The sequence below is a fragment of the Phalacrocorax carbo genome, chromosome 9 (genome assembly GCF_963921805.1).
Source record: "Phalacrocorax carbo chromosome 9, bPhaCar2.1, whole genome shotgun sequence".
NCBI lineage: Eukaryota > Metazoa > Chordata > Aves > Suliformes > Phalacrocoracidae > Phalacrocorax > Phalacrocorax carbo.
This window is the reverse complement of record NC_087521.1, coordinates 26292156-26304139: the sequence shown is the minus strand read 5'-3', so window position 1 is coordinate 26304139 and position 11984 is coordinate 26292156. Positions and strand designations below refer to the sequence as shown.

Below are 11984 nucleotides of genomic sequence, written 5' to 3'. Positions count from 1 at the left end.
CTAAAAGGAATGACAACGCTCAGCCCCAGCTTCTGTTTGACAGGTAGGCAGAGAGAATCTAGATACATCCATCTCCTGTTTTACTGAATCTGAGTTTAAACAAGTTTGATAAGCAGTTTGATAAGTATTCTATTTTGTATTACTCTAGTCCTAAAACAAAATCATGAGACATAACCTTATCAGCAAGATTTAAGCATCAAAACGTATGCATCATCTTGAGATGAAGTGAAACATTTACTCAGAGCAGGTTACAGGATGCAATCAACTTTGTACTTGAAAATATGGCAAGTTAACAGCTTTCATTGTGGCCATTTGTTTAGCACAGTATGATAGCATAAGACCACCTAAGGACTGCAAGATAAATTAAAACTCAAATGTGGAAAGGACTGTCAAAAGTTATCTACATTTACAGTTCAATCACACATTTTTATTTAACATCAGTATACAGAGGACAACCCCAGCAAGTTATTTTGTAATGTCAAGTATTTAGTAAAGTTCTTCAGCTGTAACAGTGACAATAGAACAGCTAAAAATAAGCAGTATGAAACAAACATGATCTTCTTAAAATTATAAATATACCAACAATACTTCTTAAAGCTTAATTATTGCAACAGTTAAATTAACAATAGTTCATGTTAGAAAGGCTCTATGAAATTTATTCAAGTTGTCAAGAAATTAGATGGAAGTGTAAAAAGGAAATACATATGAATTTTACTTTTGATTTTCACTAAAGGTAGTCAATACAATTTTGTACAGTATCACCTAACATGTCAATCTTTAACAAACTCCAGTATACAGAATTCATAAAATGCAGAAAAAATATTGTTTAATCTTTACATGTAAATTGACAGTAAATTAACTGACACAAATTTTATTATTGTAACAAGCAGGCCAGCATTTTAAGTATTAATTTAGTAGCTTTATGTTGTTAAAGGGGCAGACATATACAGTCATTCCAAGTACATAACCAAATTTTAAGAGGTGATAATTCAGAACATGGGTTTTCTAAAAAGTGTTTAGTAAAAGTCATGTTATTTCCTAATCCAGACATCCTCGTCATAAAGCCTTTACAGGGTTATGATCTCTCCTGGCTTTACCGGAGCCACTAGTCACACCTTCTCACACACGCACACGCGCAAACACACATACCTTGCTATAAATATCACACCAGTGTACTAGGTTTAAATTCACCCTGATAACGCGGGTATGCTATGTGCAACTTTGCTATTATGCACATTACAGAAAGCTTCAAATTTCAGCATGGTAACCTGAAGTCATATAGCTGTGTTTCAGTTTTACTATAATCATCCCTGAAGTTTATACAGATACCGTATCACGTTGAAAGAAATCTATCTGATAGTACTTAAATACCAGCAATTGAACTTCAATTGTAATGATGAAATGCTCCTTTCCATTGAGGAAGAATTAGTATGTATAGCTGCTCATCTCACTCAAATATAGTACATGAATGTTTAAGTACTTTCACTAAAACAGAAGTCATACTAAAACATGATACTGTACTACAATTGTAGTTAACTAGAAAATTCAAGGATGTTATAATTTAAGTCTTAAGTTTTCCTGTACAATAATTCAAATAAATAAATTCCATGTGCATTTGTTTTACAAAATGGTAGCATGTTTATCTTGCTAGGTTATACACTGCCATTTCACCGGCTCATACTTGCAGCCAATCTTACCTTGAGCTTTCTTACAAAGGAAACAACTCATCAGCAACTTTTACTTGGATAAAATGGAGTCACTGTACAAGATGGTGAATAGTTAATTCTAAAGTCAGAAATCATATGATTCCTCTGACCACTAAGGCCAGAGAAAACTTGTTTTGCATATTCAGGTGCCACTTTGGTATTCTGGGGGTTTTGTTGGGTTTGTGGGTTTTGTTTGGGGTTTTTTAATTGCTTCTGCCAGTCCTGTAATTCAGTTTGAAGTAGCTGTAAAGATAACATGAAGTTTACCTTGATTCCTTTAAATTTCTTTGTCTACGTTTTGAGATTAATACAACAGTTCTATAGCCCCATTTAAGTTTCCCATCAGGGCTGGGAAAGACAGCGGCAGGAGAGGAGATAGTTAACTGTCACCTGGTTCAGAAGAAAGTTCATACTCTTGCTAAGGCAACCTGTTTTTCTCACCACTCTGAACTTTCTTCCTCAGAAACAGCCTAACAAAAAGTGAGAGAAAAAAATTGAAACTAATGAATCCTGAGCCTCATTCAACTTGTTTCTTACTGAATTTTGCCATTCACTTGACCTCACTCTGATTGGGAGTTAGTACAACAGTTCTGGAAGCACAACGCAAGAATGGTATATCCAGTGAGGAAGCTCAAGGTATGATTACGTATACACTGAAGCAGTGATTTGGAAAGTTTATAAACAGACTGTTAGGACACTCTGTGAGCACTGTACAGCCTACCAGCTATTATAAGGATCACCACTGAAGAGACATTTCTCGATTATTTTTTTTTCTACCAGCCCAACCAGAAAAATGAAGAGAATTTGTCATACGCTGTCCAATTACCCAGCACATCTTTTGATGGCTATTAAAAATGAGAGCGAATGGTAGCACTGGCTCAGTGGAAATTACATTAGACACTGCAAGCCTGCTTCAGTTTTCCATCCAATTCTTTCTTTAGGCTGGCAGTAGCATGAATTTAAAGAAGGCCTTTTGAGGCAATGATGGAAGAAGCAGCAAGATTCAGAGGCTTTTACTCTAGAGTTGGCAGACAAAAATGTGACAGAGTTTTAAGATCACTTGGGGACCCATGTTTCAAAAGGAAGACTAGAAATAGCAGCTTTAAACCCCAGAGTAATGGGATAGCCTAGGATAAAACAGCTGGCGAAACAGAAAAGAATGGTATATAACCCAGTAAGAAAGACACTACCATGAGTGTTTTATACTTTGACAATTTTCATTAAATAAAATTAAGTGCTTTCCTATAACAAAAAGGATGCTCATAACGTCCTTCTGGCACAAATATTTTCCTATCAAAGCCCTGTAAACATGCCACCAAAGTTTAGTTTTTACCAGCAGAGTGAGCTCACTAGAAATGCAAGTGAAATCAGAAAAACAAATTCATTTGAAAATTTCTAAGTAAATACTTCCTAAACAATATGGCATTTACATCAGTGTGCAATATATTAATTTTGAAAGTGATAACTTCAGCATGAAAATTACTTACCTGTAATTAAAGTTTCCCATATTGGCCAATACATAAATCCTGATTTTTTGGTACTGCATACTTTATCTCTGAAATATTTGAAATGTCATATTCCAAATCAAAGTCAATACACAAAGATATTTATGTTATAGCCAGTCTAACAAAACCCACCTCAGCCACTGAAAATAAGTTTAATAGCGTAGTGTTTAGTGGTACACAAAGGAGCTTTAGAACAAAAAGAAAATATAGGTCACAATAGAAATCTGAGGCACTGCTGTATGTGTATAAAGTTAATTCATAAGCCGTGAATTGCACTCAGTCACAGAAGTGATAACTGGGTTAGTATTTTCATTTAGGACAAACATTTTAAATACTTTAGTGTTGGGGGGGGGGGGGGGGCGGTGTGCTTTACCTTTTTTTTTTTTTTTAAATTAATGCTGGGTCTGTCGTTTTTAGGAAAAAACCCTCCTCCCTTCTCCCCAGAAACAGTTTACAATTTTTAGTTTTAGATTCAACCTTTAAATATGCATTACGATGCAGAGCAGATATAGCCCTCTACACATACCTAGATGCATTTGATAGCATCTCAAAGAAATTTATATTATACAGATAGTTTTAAGATAAATTATTGAGTTTTACTTAAAAGTTTATAGCAACGAAGATGTGGTATATAAATATATACAGTACCTCCACTTCAAAAGTCAGATTTATGAACCAAATGGTTAGAACCTAATGATCATCAGATTTTCATTTAGGTTGCCCAACGTGGCAATATTCAGGTATTACCAGATTATTTTTCTTCAGGTGATAACCTACATTCCCTCTCAGAATTTTTCACAAAAATAACATCTGTTTTGCTAGATCAACTCTGGTAAGATTTTCATAGCTGTATTCCTTTAAAATGTTGCTGGCAAACAAGCTGGCAAAAGCTACTGTAGCACAAAGTACTTTTTAATAAAATAATCACCACGTTTAGCTTAATTCAAAATTCAGCTGGCTATACGTTGGACAGAAAAAAATAAAGTTATCTGTGTTCAAGTGCATTAAAAACAAGAGTTAAAACTAGCAATATATTTTAATGAAGGTTCAACTGAGAGAACAGGTGCCATCAAAAAGCACGAGCTTGTCGATGATCAAAGTGCCTAACAAAACTGACAGTAACAGAACACAAACTACTTAGAGAAAGCTTGCATGATTTTCCCTAACTTAACAAATACATAAATCAAAAATTAAGAGTTCCTTGATCATACTGATCCACAATTTCAAGAGCATAAACTACAGTCAGTAAAGGGCTCACAAATCTGTGCATAAAATGGCTGACGTTTTAATAGGAAGTGGTTTTACATTAATGCCAGGCCACCACAGAAAAGTATGGAGGAACAAAACACTTTGGTTTTAATTCTTTCAGAGGCGTACATTTCTCATTAGACTTAAAAGCAGCAGCTTTTCATAAGCTACTGTCATCGGGAGTGCTGTATTTTGTAGAAAATATTAGAAGGATTATAATTATTTTAGTGATTGACAGGTTTTACTTCAATTTTTACATAAATAGCTTTTACCATATTGTGGTTATGCTTAAGTATAAGAACACTGATCAATAGTTTAGATGCACAGTATTTATTTCTTCTGCTGGAAGGCAACTATACTTAATAACTGTATCCAAGACACTTCAAATCATTCAGAAATATGGCATGCAGTATCCAAAAGTATGGCTCTGAGGATTTTTTTTTTTACATTAAGCATAAAGAAATTTTATATTCAACATTCATTTATATTTCAAGAAAACTACCTATTCAGAGTTCTAGTTCTTTGATGCAGCATTAAGGATTAAAACTTACCACTTTACCAGGCCTTGCCCATGTGCAAATAAATCCCTCCTGACAAGCAGTGACTATACAGTCTTCAAGAAAAATTAACACAGTCAGTCTTTCATGTGCTATCTTTTTACAGATAAGAGGCTCTAACAAGGGAACATCTTCCATTCGGGGACAGAGAGGTGTTCCCAAAGTTTTAGCTGGGTCCGTTTTGGTTTTAGTAACTAGGTTCAGTTTGTCACTGCTCTTGCTAGATATATGTCCCATGCTATGATTTCTCTTGTGATCTTTTTCATGGTGTCTTTCCTTCCGATCGTGTAGTGATAACGTTGCAAATTTACTAACACCAGAAGCAATGGCACCATCCATGACACTGCTTTTACTGCCAGCATTTGAGACTGCAGAGTGCGGAAGGCTGTTTGACCGTGGAAGAGGAGGGGGTACAGAATTTCCAGGTGTTGTGATACTGTTTCCATTACTTCCTGGGTTAGGTCCACCACTTCCAGCGGGTGGACTTGTGGCATTCATGACATTTGTATGTGTCCTTGCTCTTGAAAGAGGTTGGTGGGGGAAGAGGATATCTTCTGTAAGATCCCACAAACAGAGCTGTGTGTCCTGGCCTACTGAACCAAATCTATATGTAACACTTACTGGACGACTGTCTGTAGAGTTCCTTTTGGATAGCCTAGATTGCGTACTATTTGCTCGGTCTCTGCCAAAATGAAGGTCTTGGAAATCCTCATCACTTCCGCTAAATTCCATCGGGTCACTCTCTTCTACACTAGTGGTATATGGATCAAACGCAACAACACTGACCCACGATTTATGTCCGTGGCCTCTTGCTATTACTCGACAGTCCACAAAAGACCAAACTGTTACCAAGTCATCCTCTCCACCTGTCACTATGTATTTCCCATCGGGACTCCAACACACACACAGCAGTCCTCCAAAGTAGCTTTTCATTGTACCGTGCAATTCCACTGAATCAAAGTTAAACACACGAAGAAAACCATCCTGGCTTACGCACGCCAAGAACTTCCCATCTGGGGAAAAGGCAAATTCATTCAGGGCACCCTCACCTACTGTCCATTTAAGCAGAGGGTTTCTTGTGGATTTACTCTTGCACGTGTGAACTGCAAAACTTTCTCCTTGTTTAAGTAGCTGGTAGTGCGGGGCTGTGGTACCACAAGTGTGCTCCACATTATACAAGTACATATTGCCACTGGAATGAGCTACTAGGAAAAGGCTTTCCGAACCTGGTACCCATTTTACACAGGTTACTCTGGACTTGTCTATTAGTCTCTGTGAAAAACAAAGAAGATACACATCAGAAAGTCTGAAAATTAAAGTTTTAATGATTAGCTGTAAATCTGTGCTTTCTCCAAAGTGAACTCAACTTTCTAGAAAGGAGCTATATTACTGTATTTGCAAAAACTTGTCATCTTATCAGGCAGTAAAGAGGAAATTATTTTTAGACAAAGTGCTACCAAATGTTATTATTATAGTCCAGTCACAATCCACAAAGAACATACTTCAATCAAGCCAAGCTGCTGTTATGAATCTAAAGGTAGTGTTCTTCGGTTTATTTTTCGCTGTGTAGGTTTAGAGTATGAAAAGGAAATGATCAAGATAACACAGAATGAGCTAAAGGGAAAAGGCAGTTATTCATTTGTACTACATAGCAAACAGGTTACAGATCAACAACAGTAAATTTAGACTCTGATTTTATCTGAAATCACAAATAAAATCAATCTTCTGAAAGAAGAAAAAAAAAACCCCAGGCTTTAGGAGTCTTTACCAGCTTTTACTGATTCAGGGAGCAAAAGCTACATACAGGCAGTGACCCTGTTATGTGGCTGAAAAGTTTGTAGTTAAATCCACGTGGTTCAGCGAATTCAGAATGCACCACATAGTCTTCACCTTGGAATCCCCACCCTCCAATCACTTTTCATTCATTAGCCAAGGACCTGTCAATACTCTCACTTATCACCTGATTAAGAAGTTTCCCCTGAAGAAAAACATTTTAATAGAGTCCATCATTGCAAAAGAATGAACACACACATTAAACAAACATTCCTGATCATAATGTCTTCAATGCTGTAAGAACTGAGAGATAAAGCTTGACTCCTTGAGTTTGCTAGTGTAGTTCTGGTGGACTTCTAAAACTTACCAAGTCATCCATGGCATCACTCAACTGCAAGCTGGAGACAAGTAATTCTTTACATAGACATTCAAAATTTCTTTTTGGCACAGATCAGTTACAGGCTGAAAGACCTGAGCTACACAAAAGGCAAGAATGCAAACACAAACAGCCTAAGGAAACACCAGAACAAGTTACAAAAGCGTTACAAAACGAAGCAGCAAAAATCATCCCCCCCAAACCTTGTTATGCTCTTTATCACAAAAATAACAAAAAAAACAAGCCCACCACCACCCAAAAAGTAATGGATAATACATTGCTTGTTATCCATTCTGGGACTGTAACTATTCTGGAAAGCAGCATCTGGTCACTTTACATTATACTTTCACTGCTGTCAATCTCAGAGTAAGACCAGGAAGCCTCTCTTCTGTAATTTCTCATTGGCTAAATAGCCATTTTGTACTTGAGAGCTGAGAGATGTAACAATCTGGGAACTACTCCTCAAATGTGGTAGCTTTAAAATAATATATTCTTAGCTTCTGTTGCGATATTTTAAGTAGTTTGTCATGTGTTCATTGATATATATCGTTAATGTCTCAGTAATGATGATATCAGAAATATTAGACAGAAAGTTACCTGGTACACATCAAGAAAATATGGGCAGGGAACATTAAGCCAGCAGGTTTGCTATAGGCAATAGTCTTCCCATTAGGAAACTACGGCTAATATGGCAACAACGTGAAATTTCTTGCCTTCCTCTACTAGAGCAGCTCAACCTGACATACCACCTCTACTCATAAGAGTAGCTGCTCAACTTTCATACTAGAAATAGCATTTTACGTTGATAATTATATGTTGGACTACACAATCTTAAATACTGTACAGAAATCCTGCAAACCTGATCTTTACCTCAAGGAGACTACGAACAAAACAGACTGCAATCTGCAATAGGAACAGATTAGCTCAAAGAGACAAGATGCAGAAAGACTTTAAGCTGATCTGTAGCAAGTGACAACAACTCATCCCCTTCTCAACCAGCAGATTTAAATTCAGCAGGAAGATAAAAACTCTGAAGTTATGACTTGAGAAGTTTTAAAAGCTTTTAACTGGAGTCACACACTTCTGCAGCACAACAAAACAAGACCTAAAGGCAGTACGACTGGCAGAAGCATTACAAGAATGGACTAAATGCAGTACCAAGCAAATCAGTGCAGCAGCTGGGATAAGGAGCTTATATTCAGTTTGGTGAAAGAATAATAAGTGAAGGAACTTCAGTCACCAGTCAGGAAGACAAGCCAAGTAATATTATCTTGGTAGCCATGTGTTGAACAAGCTTGAAGGGAAAAAATTACAGGCATAGGCCACAAAGGAGTGAAAAAACTGAGGCAATCAAGGAATACGCATTAAGGTCTGACAAAGAGCTTTGGCAACACAGATAAGAAAAGTTTATTAGGAAAATAAATGCAGCTTACGGCTTTAGTTTAAATTAAAAAAGAATTTAAATATAAGATGAATCATAATTCAGTTGGCTAGCTTGAGAATAACCATTACCTGGAATCACTGAATCACCTGATTCTGTGAGGTATACTTGGTTGGTTTTGGGAATAAGAAAATACTAATTTAATTCTGACACAGCTAGAAGGAATACCGCTGTTGATAGAGACTGATTTACGTAGGCAGCCACAAGCTGCACAGTATCACTCACCTCAGCCTTTCAAATCCCTACTGTCTTCTATATCAATAGAATTAAAAAAAAAAAGAGGAAGAGTAACGAGTTAAAAAGCAATAGCATTAATGCAGTCTAAGTTCAACATAACTTAACCTGTTAAGACACAGAAGGTTATTTCACATAGCATGTAAGATTAAGTGCTATCCTGATCGCTTTATCACAGGTGATAGTCAAAACAGAACTCTGGGCTACCTGAATCACCAAACCGCTAACAGAACAGGTCATGAATTTTATTACCTCTAGTACTAGTGATAAATCTATGAAAAAACTTAAACATTCATTTAGACCACCTTCTGCCTATGAAGACATATTTATTCTCAAACACTATCTAAACTCTAAATATATTCAAAACCCAACAGGCACCTTCATCTTGAAACAAATGAACTGGCTGAAACATCAATGCTCACTGATGTTTCTCTGAAATAGCTTTTAGATACAAGCCAGAACTTCCAAACACATCCAGGGCAAGCTTCAATACTGTAACTGACAGATTAAAAATATATACAAGTTTTAGAATTGGTTGTAAATGTAGGTAAGATCAAGGCAAGAATTTGTCATTTAACTCTAGCCTACTCTGTGTAGTTCTGGTAGTACCAAACAAATCCTTACATTAACATTGTAGAAAACAGATCATCTTATTCAATTTCCACCTAATTGTCAAAGGATGTATTGCCACCATAGTGAAGTAATGCTGGTTATAGCACAGAGAAAAGACAATACTCTCTAATGGAAAGTGGTTTTAGTGCTTCCTCACTTGTAGACTACCGCAAGAACTATTTGGCCTGCAACACAGCTTTACTCTGTAGACACTAGACAGTAAACACAATATCAAGGCATGTAAACATGCACTGGACCTTTATGGAGGTATTTCAGCAGACATTTTTCTCAAAGCAGCTATAGTTCAGCTACAAGAGCAGGAACTGCTCTGTGATACGAAACTCTAGCTGCTTGTACTATTTCTATGGCCATTTGTCATACTTACACCATTATCACACAAGATTAAATCAGAGCTGTACTTACACAAGTAACTCGTTCACATCCAGGCTAGCACCCCCAGTGGTGATGTCACACCAATGACAAAGTTTGGGGTTTTTTGATTTGGGGTGGGCTGGGGTTTGGGGGGGGGGGCGGTAGTGCAGGGAGAGGAGCGTTAGGACAATGCTGAGTATTTCAACTACGTATACAGAGGTTTCTATCAAAAGAAGGACTCTGTGCAACATTAGAGGATTCCCCAGCACTGTTTCCCACTCAACACAGAGACACAGAGCAGGTGGGAAAAGGCTAGGTAAGAAGAAAAACACCCCTCTTCTGATTTAGAGGTAGCTTCTTTTAGAAAGCTGAGGAGGAATTAGACAGCTCTAATTATAAAATATCTCTATCGAGAACAATACTTCAATCTTCTTTGCACAAAGACAGAGCAATGCAACACATCTCAATGAATTGGGAAAGATATACTTGCTCAGTTTGAAAGCTGAGCAAGGGTTATCTTTATCTGCAAAGCTCTTATCCAGATTTGAAATAAAATAAGAGAGACCTGCAAAGCTCTTTGCTATTAACCCCCGTCCTGGTTTCAGCTGGGATAGAGTTACATTTCTTCGTAGTAGCTAGCCCGGGCCATGTTTTGGATTTTTGCTGGAAACAGCAGTGATAATATGGAGATGTTTTAGTTGTCGCTAAGTAGCACTTACACTGGTCAAGGACTTTTTCAGCTCCCCGTGCTCTGAAACTGGGGAGTACACAAGAAACTGGGAGGCGACACAGCCAGGACAGCTGACCCAAACTAACCAAAGGGATATTCCATACCACATGACATCATGCTCAGTATATAAAGCTGGGGGAAGAGGAAGGAAGGGGGGACATTTGGAGCGATGGCGTTTGTCTTCCCAAGTAACCGTTACGCGTGATGGAGCCCTGCTTTCCTGGAGACGGCTGAACACCTGCCTGCCCATGGGAAATAGTGAATAAATTCCCTGCTTTGCTTCTGCGTGCAGCTTTTGCTTTACCCATTAACTGTCTTTATCTCAAACCATGAGTTGCCTCACTTTTACTCTTCTGATTCTCTCCCCTGTCCCACCAGGGGGGAGTGAACGAGCGGCTGTGTGGTGCTTGGTCCTCCCCAAACCACCCAAATTCCTATAGCTTATCCTCTGCAAAAAATACTGTCAAAAGTTGTACCAGTTACCAGATTTCTTTCCTTGTTAGCGTACAGAGACCTACTCTTCTAAGAATGCCAATACTACCAGATAATCAGAGCCAGTGGTCTTGTAACTTGGCATCAGTCCCCCCATAGTACTCCCTTCTACCCCTCCTTATTGCACAGCACCAGAAAAAGCAGATGGAGAGTCTCTTTCAGGAACATCACATGGCCAAGACCTCATAGTTACAGTATTACGCAAACTAGAAAGTCCTAATTTTTAATCTTGAACCCCAAAACATTCCTTCATGAATAACATTTTTTGTGCAGGTATTCCAAGCCAATGAAACAGCTGAAAAAAAAGGTAGTGACTGAATTATAAGCTATATAGGCAAATGAAGCCATCCCAGAACTTCGAGAATCCAGGATGTTTAATATCACAAATACATTGCATGCAACAATGTTAAGATTTCTACTTACTTCCTCATTAAATAATTTGCTAGTTTCTTTTTTAATAGGGTCTATAAGTTGGACCTGGCCTGCAGAGAAGCCCACTAGAAGAGACACACTTTCTGCTGTGGCTGTTAAGTGATTGAAGTCATGGCATGTAGGTTGTGTTCCTTTGTATATCCTTTTGTCTATTGGTTTACTCAAGTCCGCAGCCTGCAAAGAGAGCAAACAGAATTAAGAGTTTATCACAATGTGTGCATACAAACAGTTGTATTTGCAAATAATAATGTCTGTACTAAGCAACAATTTATGCAGTCACAAACCGCTACTTTAAAAGCAGCTTTGTATTTCTCAAAGACTTCCAAGATGTTGTCAAAAGGTTTATATTTTCATATAATGCAACACTTGTGTTTTTCAATTTTGCTAAATACTATGCCTACTCCAGCCTTTGCAACTACATCACGTGACAAACCAACAACCACCATTCAGTAACACAAAGGCTCCAGTGAGTCCTCAAGATCAACCTATTCCCAGAAGGCTCCTCC

The 11984-nt window shown here is 37.6% G+C and overlaps 1 protein-coding gene across 8 annotated transcripts in view; it reads right to left on the bottom strand.

Annotated features, from left to right (window-relative positions):
• Window positions 1–11984, bottom strand: part of WDR20 (WD repeat domain 20) — a 46991-nt gene that overhangs the window by 7403 nt on the left and 27604 nt on the right. For 3 of the 8 annotated variants that reach the window (XR_010374485.1, XM_064460791.1, XM_064460792.1), the window contains exons 2-3: window positions 11470–11652; window positions 5011–6288 (exon numbers count right to left, since the gene is read on the bottom strand). Coding sequence is in view for 4 of the 8 variants with exons in the window: in XM_064460791.1 (XP_064316861.1) it covers window positions 5011–6288; window positions 11470–11652 (1461 nt within the window). In the remaining 4 variants the exon portion in view is untranslated. Of the gene's footprint in view, window positions 1–1883; window positions 6289–11469; window positions 11653–11984 lie in introns of those variants that run through there. The other 5 variants (XR_010374486.1, XR_010374487.1, XR_010374488.1 and 2 more) reach the window with 4 other exon arrangements.